The sequence below is a fragment of the Nelumbo lutea genome, chromosome 5, assembly GCF_056320005.1.
Source record: "Nelumbo lutea isolate HS-2025 chromosome 5, American lotus-T2T, whole genome shotgun sequence".
In the NCBI taxonomy this organism is placed as follows: domain Eukaryota; kingdom Viridiplantae; phylum Streptophyta; class Magnoliopsida; order Proteales; family Nelumbonaceae; genus Nelumbo; species Nelumbo lutea.
The window spans coordinates 31641326-31662023 of NC_142688.1; the positions used below are offsets into that span (position 1 = coordinate 31641326).

Genomic DNA, 20698 nt, shown 5'->3' on the forward strand with positions numbered 1-20698 from the left:
TTTTGTCCATCACTCCATCTGTGGAAAAACTGTTCAGACTGTAGTTGTTTTAAATCCGCCCATACAATCTGTCATTCTACATCTCTCTATAAATTTCAACAAAAAATTTCCTTCCCTCTGATTAATTTAAAAATTTTTCTATTTTCCCACCCCACAGAATTTGCAGTTAGCAGTTACAGCTGAGAACCTTTTTAACCCTCATCCTGAGTCAATAAATCATTCCCTAAACCGTATTCTAGTCAATGAATACTTTCCTATACTCACTCTTGGTCATAGTCATCCTACAACAGAGACAATGAAAGTCTTCAAGGATAGGTTTCTATCTAGAAAGGTGGTAAAAGGCCATTACCCAATGTTGACCCCAGCCATCCAGAATTTCTTATTGGTTTCCTTCCCTCATCCATCCCTCCTTGAAAGAGACCAAGGAGGGAGCATGTCTTATCATTCTTTCCCAACACTACAATTTGCTTCAAACCAGTGTTATATGAACTCTCCTTAATGGATAAGTGTCTGTGTTCGATTTAGGATTCCAACACACCATGGATTCTTGGGGATTGCCTCTAACATTGTAGAAGGCCATTACCCAATATTGGTCCCAACTATCTAGGGTTTTTGGGAGGGTGGACTGGATACAGTTCTAGCCTTCAGCATTTCTTCGTGCTTAACTGGCTGCTCTCAGACTTGAACCTATATTCTCACGCTCTCATATAAATGTATATTGCCATGCATGTAATATATTTATGTAAAACATTGCAAGAATGATGTTTTCCTGTAAAACCACTGATCATCTTGCAAGAATGATTTTACCTTCGGCTCAGTTTGGGAAGAGTACAAATGCAAATATGTTCAGTGCAAAACCTTGTATTTAATATTTCTAAACCTTATATTTGCATTCTTCCAAGATTAACATAGAAAAAGGGAAAATCCCAAATTAGTACCCTGTACTTTGGGCCTAGTGCCACTTTGGTCCCTGTACTTTAAAACGTGACAATTCAGTATTCGAACTTTCAAAATGTGCCAATTCAGTACTTACCACTAATCAGCCTGTTAACCAGCCGTTAAGTGGCATTTAAAAAGACACAAATGTCTTCGAGTGTCGTCGAATTTTCTTTATCAACCATCCATTGACAAAAAATGAACAGTCTCAAATCGTTGCATCTTCTATTAAAGAAAGTTGGGGTCACATCTCAATAGGCATTCTGGTGACCCAAACTTTCTTGAATAAAAGAGGCAAGGATTTGAAACTGTTCATTTTTTTTATCAGTGTTTGGATCGTTGATAAAGAAAATTAGATGACACTTGAATGGCATTTGTATCTTTTTAAATGCCACTTAACGGCTGGTTAACCGTAGGTACTAAATTGGCGAATTTTGAAAGTTTGGGTACTGAATTGTTACGTTTTAAAGTTCAGGGACCACAATGATACTTGGCCCAAAGTACAGGGTACTAATGGGGAATTTTCCCCTAAGGCTCAATTTGGAAGGAGTACAAATACAAAATTGTAGAGTACAAAACCTTATGTTTTATATTATTTTGTATATATTTGTATTTGTACTCCTTCCAAACTGTGCCTAAAAGAATTAGGCCGGGATACATGTTAATCAAGCCATATCCAAAACTGGTGTCCACCCTGTGGCACATTCTGCATGTGGACTTAGAACATCAGTGAAGCATGTGTACTTTTTAGATGGTATTATCAAATGATTTTTTTTGTTATTCTAATTTCAGCCATATGTCCTTATTTGCCATTTTCTGGTTTTAGAACTGTTCTCAACGGTCAAGTGATGGGAAGTCCAACATCGATGACTGGACAGTGTCGGAGGAGGCTATCATAATACAATTTGAAAATCCCTTGCATGGTTCAGCTCGACAGAGTTACTTCTCGTGATTGGCCCCGGGTTTTATATATCATGTCCCTTAGTGTTGCTGTATAACAAAGTCAATAGTTGCTTTTGCAATGCAGATAGGAGTGGTGCCTACAGCTCAATTTGGATGAAAAGGTGTGTGGGTGGGTGGGGGTTACAAATTCGGTCTAGTTTAGCATTTCATATTTATTCAAAACATTAGTATAATTAATAATGATTGAACTCGAAACTCCTCAATTGTGGTCAAGGTTCAAAATTTTGCAACGTATATCGGCTGAAACGTATCGTTTCGGTATAAGTCCGATACACGGAATGAATAGAAATTATTTGTAGTGTTCCTTTTCGTATGTATCGGTCTGTATCGGATCATTTTGGGCTCTGTATTGGATTGTTTCGGGTTTGAATCGGCCGATACGGTTTCGAAACAGTCCGATACAGGTCCCCTTCTCTCATTAATTTCATTAAATTATATTTACGGCCAAATTACCTCATTAATTATATATTTATTCCTATATTTAAATGAATTTTTCTCTCATTAATTAGTTAATTACTCTTATAATTAATGCATAATTTTAAATTTGAATTTCAGTTGTAGCGCCTAATTGGAATTATCTTCTCATTAATTTCATTAGCTAATAACCCTCTTTCTCATTAAATTCGTTTTGTTAGCATAACACAATTGAGGAGTTTCGAGTTCAATCATTATTTGTAGTGTTCCTTTTCGTATGTATCGGTCTGTATCGGATCATTTTGGGCTCTGTATTGGATTGTTTCGGGTTTGAATCGGCCGATACGGTTCCGAAACAGTCCGATACAGGTCCCCTTCTCTCATTAATTTCATTAAATTATATTTAAGGCCAAATTACCTCATTAATTATATATTTACTCCTATATTTAAATGAATTTTTCTCTCATTAATTAGTTAATTACTCTTATAATTAATGCATAATTTTAAATTTGAATTTCAGTTGTAGCGCCTAATTGGAATTATCTTCTCATTAATTTCATTAACTAATAACCCTCTTTCTCATTAAATTCGTTTTGTTAGCATAAAACTACAAATTAACAATAGCAAGATTCGAACCCTAAACATTAGGCTTTAAGAATTAGAGATTCACCACTAAGCCACGCCCATTTGCTTGTTATTTGTTTGTGCATTTTTATTTTTAAGTAATTTTTCTCTTTTTCTTAGTGTATGCTTATTAATAAATGTTAGAATTAATTATTAAAATTTATGTATTATTAAATATTAAAATAAATTATGTTGATTATTTTAAAACTAATGTATAACAATATATATTTTAGTTTTTTTTTTTGTTTTTTCACGTTTTAATTATTTCAGCATTTGTCAATAGTTACTAAGTGTGTCTCGATATCTCGAATTTTATATAGACCATTAAATTACAGTTTTTTTACTTTTAAATAACTTATTTACAATTATCTAAAACTTGTAACTATCATTATTAATATATTTTTTAATATATTTATGCGTATTTTGATTTTTCGTCTGTATCTATACGTATCCAAAGCGTATCCCAATATGTCTCTTAAAATTATCTTTCAGATACACCTTACGTTTCTGATACTTTGAACCTTGATTGTGGTTCTCTATTAATTTTCCCGTAATAAACAAAATGCAATTAATAGCAATTTTGCAAATGATTACGGTTAGTTTAATGGTTTATATTATTCAATCGGGTCCTTTCCTGGCTTACGGCATATCGTGGCCAATACTGGTGTTATGTTCTCTCTGAAAAGGTAAAAGATTGGTGTCACTAGACTCACTATTTCAATAAAAAAAAAATGGTATCACGGCCGGAATGTTAAGTGTCCCAGGCTCCCAGCATGTAGATTGGAAAGGCGGCCTTACCATCCCCAGCTGTAGAAAGAACCTGTAGTTGATGGGTGTACCCTACACCTGTATCTCCTATGCCAACCAGGCAACATATTATTTCAGAAACCGTCATGAGGTACTCTACACTCTCAAAACAGGGGCATACGGTCGCATATTGGAAATTTCACATACATGTACCTGGAAGATGTGTGATTGGATGCCGTGTGCCAGAGTTTTTGCTTGCAGCAGATCCGGGCCCAGCCATGCCCTCATCCCAGCAGGGAAGTTCTGGCCCATAAGCAGAGAACCCCACTAGACCAAGTTGATTTAGTCCATTTAAGATGTTTGCTTCAAATTCTTTAAATAAAGGCTCTGTTTGTTTTTCCGTAAGGTACTATTTACCTGGGTAAGTGCATTTATTCATGTTCTTTTATTTCTCATATTATTATGACCATTTTAACCATAAAAAGTCATTATTAAAAGGGGTAATTTTATCCCATGCATTGACAACTTTCCCCATAGGAAAGTTATTTATCCACATGGGTGATGGGTATAATGATATTAATAGGGAAAATAATTTTTCCATGAGTCCCACATAAATCTGAAAAAGGAATATGGATTTTTTTGTCAATAGGAACCAAAATCCCATTGATCAATCCCCTCCCCCCCCCCCTCAAAATCCAAAAAACAAGAAGACCCATAGAAGAAAAAATTTATTTTCCAAACTTGAGGATCAAAAAACCCTAGGTTCCATCGAGTTATCCGTTCTTGTTTGAAGAGACTGCTACTAACAAAATCTAACCACACAACAATGGCAATGCTATTAAAATGAAGAAACGGGATGATGTGGTTGTCGACTTGCTATCCTTTAGGTTGTGTTTGGTTTTTAGGAAAAAGTAAGGAAGAGAAGGGAATGGTAGGGAGATTGAACACATTCAAAGGGGGGTTCCAATTACACCCAAAAAGGGAGAAAACCCACTCTCAAATAGATTTAGCAAACATGCAAGTAACCATAAGGAGGTAGCCAGTTTCCCCATCAACCTTGCAGAGAGAGAACACCGATTTGGGGATAAATAAGAATTTGGTCTATTTTTTTGAAGTAGGTCATTTGTGTTGATTCTTTCTAAGAAAGTTTTTCAACAAAAACTACCAACCTAAGGAGGACCAAACTTCTTTAATAGGGAAGGGCAATCCGAGAGGAGCAAGAGAATGAGTTAAGGTTTAAAAAAAAGAGGTGCAAGAGAAGGCACTCGAGGAGGAGGGGGTTCAGATTCCGATATCTTCCTTAATGGGGTGAAGAGAAAAAAAATTATCAAGGATGTTTAACAAAGTCAAAATGCAGTTCAAATCTGTATCCCTAATGGCCCTTTTCATGCTTAGGTTCCACCTAAAGCTAGAAGTTGAGTCTGAAGGAAGAGATAGATTCATTTTTTAGGTTTGATAGAGTATACAAAGAGGGGAACTGTTCCATCAAAAGGGAACCCCCAACCCAAGTTTATTCCCAAAATTTTATTAGGTTACCTGAATTCAAGCCATACTTGTCCAATGAGAGAATGCTAGAAGTATATTATGGATGGCTTTCCACGGAGATGCAATTATAGCTCTTGCCAGAATTCCAGGATCCTAGCCAACCCATGAAAGCTAGCAACTATCTTCATCCACAATTTATCAATTTCCAAAGGAAATCTTCACAACCACTTCCTTAGCAAAGTCATGTTTTTTTTTCCTAATATTCCCTATCCCAAGACCTCTTAGGATTTTACTTCTAGTTACCACCTCTCTTAACCCACCCTATAGTCCTTCTTCTCCTCTCCTAGTTCTCATAATAAGTGATTCATTAATTTTTCCAACATGTTTGAGACTTTTGGCTGGAATCTTAAACATTAACAGGAAGTAAACAGGTAAGTTCCTAATCCAATTGATCCCTATTATATAACTCTGGTCAAAGTTCACCTTGGGATTAGACATTTATTCGAAGAGCTGTATTGCCAATTTTAAGTTTCTAATCCAATTTATGTCCACTTTCACAAAATAGAGTTGTATCACCTGCAAATTGTGTAAGTGGAACTTCCTCCCTTACTACTCTCCATCCTCTTAATAAATTCCTCAAATCAGCTCTATGAATTAATCTTCTAAGAACATTCACAATTAAAGTGAACAAAAAGGAGGAAGTGGGTCACCTTGCCTTACTCATCTTAAAGTGGAGAAGAAATCTATCACAATTACCAGAATGGAATAGTGACAACTCCTAACATAACCCTATATCCATTTGCATCATCTATCCCAAAATCCAAAGCATCTCAACACCTCCAACACAAAAGACCATTCAACTAGGGCACAAGTCCAAGCTCTCATTTGCAATTAGGATTTGATCATTTATCTATCTTCCTTTCACAAATGTTCCTTGGTTGGATGCAATAATAATAGGAAGGACTTTCTTTATCCAAAGAGAACACTTTTGCAATTATTTTGTACAAAATTCTTAGTATCTTTTGGTCATATCAAAGAAATATATGATTCTTTTGTTCTCATTTATGATGATCAGTCGTAGGTTTTATAATAGTATTAATATATTTTTGAGATTTATATGAGCTTCTCCAGCATCGGCATGCTTATCTCTTGGTGGTAGGAAGTAGATCATATGGGCTCATATGGCGAGAATTGACTGTACTGTTTTCACTTTTCCTAGCCTGGGGTTCGTAAATAGCCAATCCAGATCCTCCACATGTTTGATGGATAAAGCAAACATACAAAGAAGTGTATAGATAATTACATGAATCCGGTCCCTATTATAAGCCACAAATAATTGCACAAGAATAGCTAAGTTCTTTTACTCCTTGGGGTCTTTATAGTCATCACACTGAAAATGATGGGATTTGTCTTAGCATCTATAAAAGGGATACTGCAAGGGAGAAACACTGTGAGGCTATTACTCAAATTTCTTGATCAATGAGAGGTCAGTCAGCATTTTCTCAATTTGATCATCATCGTGCATACGTCCTCTGGTCTGCAAAGTAAGTAAATTTCTTAATTAACAAAAGAGCAGAAACAAGCACGGCTAATCAGCATGTGAAATATAGCAGTAGCTTTAACAATATTTCATGTCTTTTAAAATTTATAACGAGGAAAAAGCAAAAAGAAAACAGATAACGCAACAACAGATTTTAAAGGGAGCGGTGATCAGGTGAGATGGCTCTCATGTGAGAATCCTATTTTAAAACCCAGACAGTCTATTGACGCAGAAAGCTGTTTGGGTGGCAACTTCGACAGTTCATCCAGGTTGTTGGTCTGTTAACATGGTCGAATCATCCAAACCTGGGACCAGGTCACCTATCCAGGTTATCAGTTGAACTGCCTGGGTCAACACAGTCTAAGAATACTGATGAGATCTCTACCGTGTTTCTCACTTACTGGCTGGAGAAAGACAACGAGGGAAGGAAGAAAAAGAGATTGTAAGAGAAAACCTTAAGGTTTCACTATGAGCCAATGAATAATTGACAGTACGAATCTCATGGGTTAATAAGGGAAATACACCAAATAATATTCTTTAACTGAAAATGCCAATATGGTTGTACCAGACTCCTGCTGCCTTCATTTCTCTTTTTTTTTTCCCATACAACCACGAAAAAAAGAATAAAAAAATCCAACTCCTTGAGGGAGTGGCCAACTCTCCCTAAACGGAACCATCTGAAGCTCCAACCTCCAAATGGGTATATGATGTTTCATGGGCTATGCCCAGATATGAATGGTGACACAAAAAGAGGTTTGGGATACAGGACTATCTCATGCATTTCTACCTGGTTTTTGAAGTGCCATTTCTCAGTTCTTTCATCTTGCTAAATTTAATTAAGCTTCTAATAAATACATGTTTTTGATGGTATGATTTGTTTAAAAATGTTTCCTACATATTTTAGAAGTGCTAGTTCCATAAAGTATACTCTCCGTGGTATGACCAGTGGGTGTGCACCCTGTAATGTGTAGTATGTAATACAAAAAAAAAAAAAAGAAGGCATTTTTAATAAACTCCTGTGATATTGTGTATTTGTGTATCATGCCCAATATAGGAATGCTATGCATTTGAAGGTATCCAAGTATTATGGTTCATTGATGCTTACCCATGAATGGTAGGGCATTGGGATGCCTGGTAAAATATCGTGGAAATATACACTCCTTGAAGTTTCTTGTAGAATTTGCAAGGAAAACTTATGTTGGAGACAAGTTAGATACAAGATTTTGACCACTAATAGTTTTTTATATTTTAGCAAATAGAGGCATTTTGGTCATTGTACATGCTGTCCAAGAGTGTGATTTGTCTAGTTATCATTGGTTTATACTTAAAGCTTCAGAATCATTGCGTAAGTAGTTTAGGATTTAGTTCCTTTGAATTAAAGTAGGATAGTGGCAATCTTGTACCTTATTTCTCTCAAGTCAATTAGAACATTTATTGGTCTACAATCTATAAATATGTAACATTCTAAATATCAATTAGTTGAGTTTGACCAAATTCTAATAGATTAATTCTAAGAGTGGTGAATGATTCCCATACCCTAGAGTGATTGGAGGCCTCGATTGATTTAAGGGTTTTATCTCTCTTCTTTCTCTCTATATTCTCTCTAATTTTGTAAGAAGATATTACATTCATCATCAAAATTCATTCAACACCTGTAAAGGACCGAAACTCATCCAGGTATGCTTTTCTTTAGTTTATATCCAAGACTGAATTTTCTTTCCTATTTCAGTCATTTCCGTCCTTCTATGCCAAACAATCTCCCATTGCTCCACATTTGAATACCTCCTATAGATCTTCATACTAAAATTCATCCCAAAACTCCATGTAAAACCATAGCTTCTGGAAATTCGGCAATTTCTCTCATGAAAAGAATTTTTTGTCCATCACTCCATCTGTGGAAAAACTGTTCAGACTGTATTTGTTTTAAATCAGCCCATATAATCTGTCATTCTAAATATCTCTATAAATTTCAATAAAAAATTCCTCCCCACTGATTAATTTAAATTTTTTTCTATTTTCCCACCCAACAGAATTTTCAGTTAGCAGGTACAACTGAGAACCTTTTTAACCCTCATCCTGAGTCAATGAAGCATTCCCTAAACCATATTCTAGTCGATGAATACTTTCCTATACTCACACTTGGTCATAGTCATCCTACATCAGAGACAATGAAAGTCTTCAAGGATAGGTTTCTATCTAGAAAGGTGGTAAAAGGCCATTACCCAATGTTGACCCCAGCCATCCAGAAAAGATGTTCATCAAATATTTCAGTTTGCATTTCTTATTGGTTTCCTTCCCTCATCCCTCCCTCCTTGAAATAGATTAGTTTTTTACATGTGATTAGTAAATAGGAGCATGTCTTATCATTCTCTAATCATCTTGCAAGAATGGATCAAGTTGAAAAAAAAATGGATGGGTTTATAAATGATCTTACCTTAATAGATGGAACCATAGCTATGGCTTCCTCCACAGTTTCAGGACAAAGATTGCCAAGTACACAAAGCTGCAATGGACAAACAAAAGAGTTAAATAAACCAAGATGGTTTTCATATGAGAATACAAAAAATAAAAGATTTCTATTTAGTGGATGGTCTGTTACATTACCTCAAATTCAGCCAATTGGTATCTACTAAGGATTCTGAGGGTCAGTTAAGAATCTAATTGCTCATATTGGAGAAATATGAGGGTTAAAGGGGCAATAAAGCATAAAAAGCATAAGAAATCACAACTTCACAGGAAATCAATTAGCAATGCGTTCATTTCAATATTTGACAACTTGTTTCCAAATTCTTCTTAGTTCTTAAAGCATATGTACAACTTCACAGGAAATCAATTAGCAATGCGTTCATTTCAATATTTGACAACTCGTTTCCAAATTCTTCTTAGTTCTTAAAGCATATGGTATAATGACCCATAAGACTAATTCATAACAATAAAAGATCCCATGATATCATGGTAGCAGTGCAAAGTTCAATGTGATCATCTCATAGTCTTGACCTCATCATGAATTCATGATTGCTTTGTCAGTCAATCATATGTTTTGTGGCTAAATCTCATTAAGGTACTATTTCACCAAAATACAATATAAAGGCAAGATATAACACTTGACCAGTCAATCAATTCCAGTAACCTACAAAATAGATTGCACTATAGAATTTTGTCAACAGATAAAATTGCATAATGTGACTTCAATAACTTTCCTCTAAAAATTTGGAGGATACTCTCGGACCTGCCTAACTGCATCAGGATTTTTGTAGCGGCTAAAGCGCTTCACATACTGCAGTGATTTTTCGAATACTCTGAAAATCAAGATAACAGTGATCACATTCCAATGGTGTGATAGGTGGTAATAGATTGAAGCTGCAGAATTAAATTGGGAAATTTCACCCTAAAGTTGACAAGATGCTGGGAAAATTAGACTGACACTCACTGGGAAACTTGATTCATAGGATCATCAGACATCTGCTGAAGCTGCTCATATTTCCGATCAAGAATTAGAGCTACTTCACAATTCATTAAACACTTGGCCTTTAAAAATTCTGAAAAGAACACAGCTCTTCAATGTTAAAAGTGCAAATGTAACTGCAAGGCAAATGTTGTGTGGTGTAACAACAAAAAATCTAAGTCAGATATGCATGTCTATGAGTCTATAGGCATACAACCAGCAGATACATGTTAAACATCTCAATTTTCAGAACGAATGGATGACTTAAAAACTATCCATAAAAAATGGATGGCTTCACAATTCAATCTATTTCACGAAACTTTTTGGTCATAATAGGTGATTGAAATAAGCCAAGGAGTATTTCAAATGTTATTCAAGCATGACCTATCAAGGGATTTAGCAGCATCGGCAGGTTATCTTCTGGAGTTGGTCTCATTTTCCATTTAGTTGGAAGGAACAAAATAAGTGGATTTTTGATAGGTTGGGGAACTGAATTGTCAAGTCATTGGGAAGACTGAGCAGCTTTGTTCCTTGGTCTTCCATTCTCAAGGATTTTCATTTTTAGGGACCAAATTTAGGAATTTTCATAATGATGATTGGCATGGCAGGCATCAATTTCTTCACCCTTCTTTTGATTATAAACAGTACATAGCTTGTGGTAACAGTGGTATAACAATCTAAGGAACCAGCCTAAAAAACATTTTTCTGCAGCCATAATACAACCTATGATGCCCAAGAAAAGCTTAAAGTATGACCCCTACCTATTCCACAAAATTCAAGAAGTGGATCACAAGCCCCCCTTTTAACTTTTCTTTTTTCCCCCAACCCTAAAACCAACTAGGCAACTACTGTCTTGATTTGCCCCACTTAAAGACCCCTGCCAAAATGATATTCAATATCTCTATTCCTCTTCACCTTGCTGTACTTATCTATCCCTAGCAACCTTGAAGAATATCATCAGAGTCAACCGTCAAATCCTCCATTGTGACATGTAGGCTCCTCCCATCCCCACCGAATTTAACCCCTTTCTTCAATCTCAATAAATATTACTAGCACACCCTTCACCCCAAAGAGGAAAACCCTATGTATACAATGATGACCAGGAAGCTTCAACAGAAAAACAATAGAAAGTAAAAGTTCAAAGATAAGCTGTCCTTCATTGAGATACGGGCCTCAATAAGTCCCATCCTTGGCAAGTGCCTAATATAAACATCTCCAAAAACCCACAAGGGAAGGGAGGGGCCAATTTTTGAAGTCTCTTTGACATGTAAAACATAGTTTCATGACAGCAATAGTAAGAATGTATTTTCTATACAACCTTAACTTAAGAAATAAAAGACAGCTTCGGTGAACTGCCTGCATCCTACATGAAATTATAAAGAAAATGAATGACATAAGTGCTTCATGAAGCATGCATCTTGGGATGATAATACTGACCAAGACAATAACTTATTTAAAGCTTTTCATGACATAAATTCCAATGTTGTTGTTGGGCACACTTTCTTTTCAATTTCCACTTTAATTTTCTCTCATTTAAATACAATCTTTAATCACCCAAACTTACCTCATTCCCACCCCAGGCCCCAGAATCCACACACACACATAATCCTCATTCCATTTCACATGAAAAAATAGACTTCAATCTTGCTATAAATAACAAATACAACCATAATGCAAAAATAAGTGATTGAATGAAGAGTCCCTTTTCAAAGATGGAGTTCAAGGGATCATTGGATGATTGTAAGGCCATGGATAATTAAGCACATCTCCTCTCCCCCGCTCCCCTTCTTGTCCCCAATTAAGTCAGCCTAAGTAATGGAACTTAATTGAAAATCTATATAAATACCATGCATGATGCGCCAAAATGGGAAGACCCATGGTGTAGGGATGGTGAAAGTATAAATAAATGAGTAAACAACAACACAAAATACATTAAAAGGTTACAATTTTACCATCTCCAATTTTCATCTCCGCAGCATTTTCTTCCTCCTCTCCAGACATATTGGGGACTGAGTGCTAAGGATAGTTTTCTCAAGAAGCACAATGTTCAATGATTTCTGGAAGAAAAGAACAAGAAGAAACTAATTATATGATATAATAGAGTCAAATATGCTTGCCATGCACATTCTAAACCAAGATATAACTCCAACAAATTGATTGCCCTGTTAAAAAAAAAGTATGGATTCATGGGTTTATGGAAGGCTAGGGTTTCCTTGACAACTGTAAAAAGAAGGATAAAAGGATATGCGGAATGAAAGTATCTGCTAGAAATGCAGAAAGAAGATTGTTCTCTTAAAATTTGTTGGGTGAGACGGCCTTTCATCAAATAATCTCCGGTGGGAGTTTGTATATATAGGCATGAAAATGTCTTTGAATGAGAATTCTTATGCATTGAAAATTCATTACTTGGATAATACGTGTTAGTTTATCCCTAGTTTAGATACTACACATTAATCTTTATAAATTTTCACAAGAACTTCACTAATTGATCAAAAATTTGAAGTTCATCGAACCATACACCAAGGTGTCATTTCCACCTATACGAGTAACTTCACCGTATAACTAAATTCCATGGATATATCCAACAGAGACTTCCTATCAATAACATCTACCATTAAATCGATCCTACAAATTGGATAGTGTGACCCATGAAGTACTACTTCAACTTATATACAAGAACCATGGAGCCTTGCAACCAAAGAGTTATTTACTTGTCACTCTCATTCAAATGACCAGGTGCAGCAGTAAACCAGGAAAAAAAGAAAATAAAAAGATTTTAAATAGTTTATTATTAATTATCTTTGATATCTGCATTTGTATATACATATCAATACTTGATTAGCCTATTACAAATCCCAAAAATCCATCCATCAAATTGCAAGGTCAGTCAAACAGATAACAAAGCCCCCAACAATAACGAAGCAGTTGATTAACAAAAGCGTCCATAGATTCACACTCGCTAGAAAGAAAATTCATCGGAAGAGAAACTTTAGTCGAGGTTGTCATCAAATGAGCGGCGGCATCAGTTTACAGGTTCAACTCAAAATCAAATTAGGGTCAGCCCTTCGATATGAAGAGCTACTTGCTTTTCATGCTAGAGAGCAGAGACTAGAGAGAGATTATACCTCGATTGACACTTTTTCGATGCCGACGTCTTCTGCCCCAGCAAGACCAGCACTATTTGAGAGACTTGGGATGAAGAGAAAGGGTCGAACTTGGAGAGTTATTGCCTAAAAAGGCTGGGACGCTGGGTAGAGAGTAGAGACCAAAAGTTCAGACGCTCGTAGGCAGCCGCACTGCACAGTTTGGCAACCCCGCTACAGACACGCGGAGCGTGGAAAAATGTCGGTCCGTATTTTCTGCTCTGTCGTGCACATCCAGTCCCTCTGTGAATTGTTATGGGTGATCATGGACGAGGACGAGCAAGGTTTAGCGGCATAGCTGAACTGGGCTTTGGGCTTTATATGGGATCGAGCTTGAGCTCAAGATTTAGGTCCAATCGTTCGGTCATGATCAAGCTTGGGCCTCAATATGTTCCGTTAATATAAACGTAAGTCTAATATGGCCTATGAAAAGGTTTAATCCCAACCCCAGGGTCGAGAAAGTGGGATACCAAAGAGCCATGCCCCCCTATGGCCCAATAAATGCCCACTCTTTATGTATATTTTTCCATTCCCCCACTCCCCACCTACCCCCAATCCACTTAGATTTTAGCCCCTTCATAAAAAATCCCTAGTTCAGTCCTTATCCAATGCAGACCTAATCTATTGATAGCCCTGAATTATTAGGTTTGGAGAGAAAGAGAAATAATTTCTTAGTAAAATCAATTATTAACTAATTGAATACGTTAGTAAATTAAATAAATAGAATCTATGGATAATAATTTATTTAATTTTATAAAATAAATAAATTATTTATTTATTGTAAACTAATTGAATACGTTAGTAAATTAAATAAATAGAATCTATGGATAATAATTTATTTAATTTTATAAAATAAATAAATTATTTATTTATTGTAATAAAATAAATAAGTAACTATTCATTTATTATTGGGACATGACTGGTCCAAGTTATCTAGAACCAAACCCAATCAATTAACAATCCTAAATATTGGGTGCATGTTGAATAAAGAATACAAGTATTTTTTCTCAATTTCTTGGTCAAGCTTCGGGCTTTATATGGGGGTTGGACTTGGGCTCAAGATCTAGGCCCAATGGTCTAGTCATGCTCAAACTTAGATTTGAATATATTTGATTGATATAAAGGAAAAGGTCACATCACGGCGTGACCTATGAATATGTTTAATCCCAACCTCAGGGATGGAACCAAGGGGACCCAAGGAAACCATGGCCCCCCATTCCACTTAAATTTTGCCCCCCCCTTCCTCATAAATATTAGGCTCAAACCTACCTATTGATAGCCCTAAATATAGAACTATCAAAAGGTCAGGCCTGGGTTGGAGCCAATTGGAGCCGGAACCGATCCAACATGAAATGTTGAGGACCCGAATCTAGACCCGAACTCGATAGGGTTTGTAATTTTTGGACCGAAACTAAACCGATTGGTTCTTGAGACAATCGGGTCTGACTTGACAAACTCGATTATAGTAAATAAGAATATAAATATTTATGTATAATATATTTTATATTCTATATATATTATATGTATAGTATATATAATTTATTTATTTAATAATATTATACATTATATATATATATATATATATATATTCTAAACCAATAATAATTGGGACCTTACATCAAGACCTAGAATCGACTCGTTGGTTTTAGTTCCTGGAACTAGAACCAGCTCAATTAGTTCGGGTCCATTAGGTTGAACCTGACCCATTGACAACCCTACCTAAATATTGGGCTCAAGGGGAAAGAATAAATTGTTAGTAAATTATTTCTAAATAAATAAATAAATGTCTATTAAAATCCTTCTTTTAATGTCAAATTTCCTTTATTTTATTGATTTATAAATAATTTATTTACTTTTATTAACTAAATAAATGTTTAAATAATAAAAAAAAATAAATAAATGTCTATAAAAATCTTTCTCTCAATGTCAAATTTATTTTGTTTTATTGATTTATAAATAATTTATTTAATTTTATTAAATAAATAAATGCTTAGATAATAATAAAAAATAAATAGTTTAGTAAAATAAATAAATAATTGTCTATTAAAATCTTTTTCTCAATATCAAATCTCTTTCTATTTTATTGATTTGAAATAATTTATTTAACTTTATTAAATAAATAAATGCTTAGATAATAATAATAATAATAATAATAATAATAATAATAATAATAATAATAATAATAATAATAATAATAATAATAATAATAATAATATACATAAATGAATAAATAAAAGTTGAGATAAGGAATAGGAGGAGAGAGAGAATTAAGCGAGAGAGAAGATGGATGACATTTTATTTTATAGGCATAATTGTAAATAATTATATATGGCATTGCTATAATTTTCGAATATCATAGAGGCATTGTTGTAAAGAGAGTAAATTTGTCTTATATGTGGCATTCATATAATTTTTGAATGCCTTAGAGTCAATTAAATTGGAAGGTTTGTCTTGTATGTGGTAGTCTTGTAATTTTAAAATACCATAAAAGGCAATTACAAGATGAAAAGTTTGTTTTATATGTGGTAGTTATGTAAATTTCGAATAATATAGAGGCAATTACAAGTCAATCACATAAGGGGTTTGTCTTTATGTGGAATTCTTGTAATTTCTAAGAGAAAAAGGCAAAAGTTACTTATATATTTCATTTCTTACATTCTCAGGCTTTTCTTCATACATATTTCAACTTAATATATTTATATAGATATTTTCTAATATAAAATATTTTATAATATATATTATTTATATCATATTGTAATATTAATATAACATACACAAATAAAGAGTGCATATGTATATATAATATGTTATAAAAAATTTCTATATTTTTATACCTAAAAATTATTCTTATTATTTATCACTTATTTTTGTTTAATACGATGAATATACAATATTACAGATATAACCAAATATTTTCTACAAATTATATTTTTGTGTTTTTTCATTTTTTATTATTTATTATTTTTTAATTATGACATCAAGGAATTACACATTTAAGTTTGAATTGTTGATTCACCACCAAACAAGAAAACAATTCCATTTTTAGGTTGATATAAGACTTCATGAGAGATAATTGGATGAGGAGAAATGTACTAGCTCAAATCACATTTGGTACCTTTACACTTAAAGAGAGACTAAATTAAAAAATAGGGTATTTTAGTCAAAAATAGTATTCAATAAATGTTAATCAGTGTTAAGCCCTCAAATATAATACTTAATAAGAGGGATTTGAATGATAAGAAAAATGGTTGTTCAAATTACATTTATATACAATGAAAGAGGGACCAAATTAAAAAAAAAAAAAGGCTGAGTTAAAAATGATCACTCCTACTTCACTGGAAAGTGAATTTCTTGGCTGAAAATGCTGAACAATAGCTTATTTGAGCTTTTCAGGTTTATGAGCAAACATTATAGGCTATCCGTGTGGGGCCTGCTTCACAAATCCAGAAGTAACTATCATGAAATCCCTCCAAAGGAATGTCTTCAGGATACAACCCCCCACCATTCAGACACGTGACATTTTTTTTGAGAAGTTGTTGCTAAAGCCAACAACCCACTACCACCATTCAAACAAGTGACATTCTTATTTTCTGGAAAACTAAATACGTGGCAATTTCTGAGAAATTCCTACTAAAGTCCACATCCCACTACTAGCCTACAACCCCCACCATTTAGTCATGTGGCTTTTCATTTTTCTAGAAAGCTAGAAACATGGTATTTTTTGAGAAGTTGCTGTTAAAACCCATAACCCACTACCACAATTTAGACACGTGGCATCCTATTAATTCAAGAAATAGGATTCAAAAAGTGGGTAGTTTCAATCCTAAACATCCTCAATAGACTGTTATTTATTAGCTTAACACATGTTTATTCATAGTCTATTAAATACAAATAGTGGGACCCATTAAAAGATTACCATAAACCCACGTTTGTTTTTAAATGATTTTTTTTTTCAAAAAGAAAATACTTTGTTAATTACAAACTTGATTTAACTTTTAGGAAACAACCTAATTTAACTTTTAAAAATAAATTTATTAGATAAATAGTAAATACCAAATAAAGTGGGCTATTGTTTACTGTTTACGAATAAGATCTCATTTAATATCTTAAATCAAATTAAAAAACATAAATTAATAATAGTTTAAAAATAAAATATGTCAGAATAGATTGTCAATTACAAAGATGTAAGACCTATATTAATTTTTTAATTTAATTTTTGATAATTAAATAGTAAACTTCAAACTAAATTATACACACATTTAATTACCCTGTACTTAGTACTAGGGTCATTCTCTAGTGAAGAGTAAAAGTAGAATTAGCAAATACATAAAATGAGGGAGTGGCATAGGGGAGCCATGGCCCCCCCTATGCCTTGAAAATCCTCATAATAGCTATTTAAATCTCACATATATTTTGCCCCTCTTACCAATGTTTTTTTATCTTTTGCCCCCCTATCCATGTTTATTACGCTTTGGCCCCCTCAATAAAAAATATTAGCTCCGCCTCTGCATAAAATAACTTTAATGTTCTATATATAACTGATAGCTGCCTTAGGTTACATGTATACCATAAATTGAAATCCAAATACTATATATCATATATATGCTTAATACTTATCACCTCAATCGGATAAGGTTCTCCTAGTTGGTTGTGCTTTTGGAATTTACATCCATTTGCTGCATTTTTTGCTTCCACAGGAAATGCTGTTAAGCGGGCAGAGTTAATCTCTAGTCAATAGGGTGCAAGTGGGGCTGGGTCAGGTTGGATTGGAAACAACCTAGGCCAACCTGAGGATCTGAACCCCTAACCCCGACCCTAATCCAACCTGACCTTTCTCTAATCCTCTTAACTCTTGAGATGACACACTAGTGCTGGGCTCAAAACAGGATAAACAAATCATCCTGCTCTAACACCATTTTAGGAAATAAAATTGGATTTTTCAGTATGCTGGCTGTGTGATTACAAGACATATTAGTGTATCTCATTCTGTCATTACAATGCCCCATTCAGTATTGAATCCTAACAGTAGAGACACCAGTGCGTTAGAGCTGAGAAAATTAACCTCGATTCTCTTGAACTCTGAATGACGCAACAAAGTTAATATTTACTCCTAACGGCACAGACACCAGCGGCTAGAGAACCCACCTGTAGAATATGTATTGACATTTTAAGAGAATTCACAAGAGCAATGCTAAACTCACCATGGACTAAAGTAATGCCAGTTATATGATATTGGGCTTTAAGAAAAAAATGATATCGGGCCTAGAATGGCCCAATATTCCTACTAGGCCTTTTCCAGGACTGGAATCTTCAACCCAAGAATGACAACAGTGGGCTGGGCTTGGGTGCTCATTAGTCTAGTCCAGCCCATGTGCAGCCCAATGTGTGCAATAGAGTGTGTGGGTAGACGTGATGTTAATGTGTCAGCAGGGGTTTGCCTCAATCCTAACCCGACCCTCCAGTGGCCCAACCTGAACTAGATTTAACCCTATAGGGTCTAACACGATACCAATCCAACCTGATATGTAGCATTTCAATTGTACTTTTTAAACACGTTTTGAAGAACTAAAATCCAATTATTTAAGTTTAGAAAATTCTTTTATAGATTATATGGTGTCATTTTTTCTATTTAAAAAAAAACCAAAATCAACATGTAAATAAATCTTAATCTTTAAGGCTATAGAGTTAGAAGTCAAAAAATTATAATAATATTTTGTATATATATAGGGTATCATGACCTGGTGGTGTGGGCCACCCAAAACCTAAATCTGACTCAGATCGAAGAATCAAAACCCTAATATGACCTTAAAAGCCAAATATTTTGGCCCTAACCCAACTCTATAGGATTGGGTCAAGTCGAATTTACCATTTAACCTGATCCATTTGACATCCCTAAATGGGACTTAAGTAAATTGTGGTAACCATGCAAAGGCAATGGGTTTTAAAAATAAGCTAAGTTGTTATAAATGAAAAGAACACAACAGTATAAGATGCAGTTGTCCACATCAGACTCTTCCTATTACTACCTGATGAGGAAGATTTGGCCTGACCTCTTGGCCACCCAACACGTGGAAGAAATCGAGGGTGACCTGGCAGGAGCGACAGCTTGGCATAGCAGTGCGCTCAAGGCGCGAGCTCCGAGAGGAGGAACTAGCAGTCCGAGCTCCCCAAAAGGAGCCTGAACTCTCCCTTTGACCCCGAGCCTTACGAGGAGCGCAAAGGGCAACAACCCGAACTGGCCCACCTCAGGGCAGCTCGGGCCACACTTCTATCCGAACTCAAGACTTCACCTCACACACCACTCTGGCACTTCGTCTCCAGGTCGCCGAACTGAACAACCGTACTTGACACCAAAGGAGTCCGTATCCTGAGGCGGTGTGCCTGACTGACTTAGGATCTGACGCTTGACAGCCGCACTTCAATGGCCACCTGCCACCGCCACCTCCAGTTACAGAGATGACTCTGACAAAGAGAGCAGTGGCGGTTGTCTGCCCCAGCAGAGGTGATGAAACCCGAACTGGCAGAAGTGCAGAGGTAATGTTACCCGACTTGACAAAAGCTTGGGAGTGAGTGCGCGAAGTGGCTATAAAAGGCCCTCTTCCCCCCAAGAATGGAGGTACGTGATAACTTTGCGCATTTGGTTTTTTATCTTGCCTTTGAAAAAATACTAACTTGAGCTTCGGAGCACTCTCACCGGGTTCCTCCCCGGTGACTACTTGCTTCCTTCCCCATTTCAGGCACCTTTTGCTCCAGTCAGAGGTAAGATCATTGACAGCTAAGACCGACCGGATTGCGCTCCATCAATTGGCGCCGTTTATGGGAATCGCTTCTAAAAGCCTCCCTCTAAAACTTTCATAGCACCTTTTTTTCCAAGAAACCCCAACACCCATGGCTTCTTCCAGCAATGCCGGACGTAGCACGGAGATGAACGCCATCGAGGAACAACTTTAAGTCCCCGTGGTGTGCATTAGACAGTTCACCATCCCCCTTTCGGTGGATGGGATCCCCAACCTGAATGCGCCACGAACAGTGGCGCCCGTGAATCTTTCCGCCATGAGCGTCCCCTTCCTCCCTCTGTTGGAACCACCTTTGCTGAACCAACCATTGTTCCCCCGACAACTAGCCAGAACTAGCTTGATGACCTGGTGCATGGCATGCGGGCCATCCAATCCCAAAATAACTCCTTGCAGTTCCTATGCCCAGAGACTTCAAACTCCCCCCACTCGACAAGTATGATGGGTCCTTTGACCCCAGCAACCATGTCGATGCCTTCTAGTCCCAGATGCACCTGGCTAGGGCCAGCGAGTCCTGTATGTGCGTAGCCTTCACTACCACCTTCAGAGGAGTGGCTCGCACCTGGTACAGGAACCTGACCCCCGGGTCAATAAGGAGCTGGGCCCA

The 20698-nt window shown here is 35.7% G+C and overlaps 2 protein-coding genes across 4 annotated transcripts in view; one reads left to right on the top strand and one right to left on the bottom strand.

Annotated features, from left to right (window-relative positions):
- The window catches only part of LOC148851462 (programmed cell death 2 C-terminal domain-containing protein), a 30717-nt gene extending 28509 nt beyond the window's left edge, over window positions 1-2208 (top strand). For all 3 annotated transcript variants that reach the window (XM_088942611.1, XM_088942615.1, XM_088942612.1), the window contains exon 8: window positions 1763-2208. In XM_088942611.1, the coding sequence (XP_088798737.1) occupies window positions 1763-1888 (126 nt within the window). In that variant the 3' untranslated portion in view covers window positions 1889-2208. The remainder of the gene's footprint in view (window positions 1-1762) is intronic.
- Window positions 2209-6403: 4195 nt separating this feature from the next.
- Window positions 6404-13332, bottom strand: LOC148851463 (DNA-directed RNA polymerase II subunit 4). Its single transcript, XM_088946151.1, has 7 exons — window positions 13280-13332; window positions 12107-12211; window positions 10140-10248; window positions 9931-10008; window positions 9314-9347; window positions 9144-9212; window positions 6404-6706 (listed from the first exon to the last, which is right to left on the bottom strand). Exons 2-7 carry the CDS (start codon window positions 12153-12155, stop codon window positions 6629-6631), a joined length of 417 nt encoding a protein of 138 aa, XP_088802277.1. The 5' UTR covers window positions 12156-12211; window positions 13280-13332; the 3' UTR covers window positions 6404-6628.
- Between the last annotated feature and the right edge of the window lie 7366 nt (window positions 13333-20698).

Bases quoted from the DNA above. Each gene is read 5' to 3' on its own strand.
- LOC148851463 (XM_088946151.1), bottom strand. From the start codon at position 12,155: ATGTCTGGAGAGGAGGAAGAAAATGCTGCGGAGATGAAAATTGGAGAT. The intron at 10,249-12,106 runs GTAAAATTGTAA...TGTTCTTTTCAG, and splicing joins GGAGATGAAAATTGGAGATG to AATTTTTAAAGGCCAAGTGT. The intron at 10,009-10,139 runs GTGAGTGTCAGT...CTTGATTTTCAG, and splicing joins CCTATGAATCAAGTTTCCCA to AGTATTCGAAAAATCACTGC.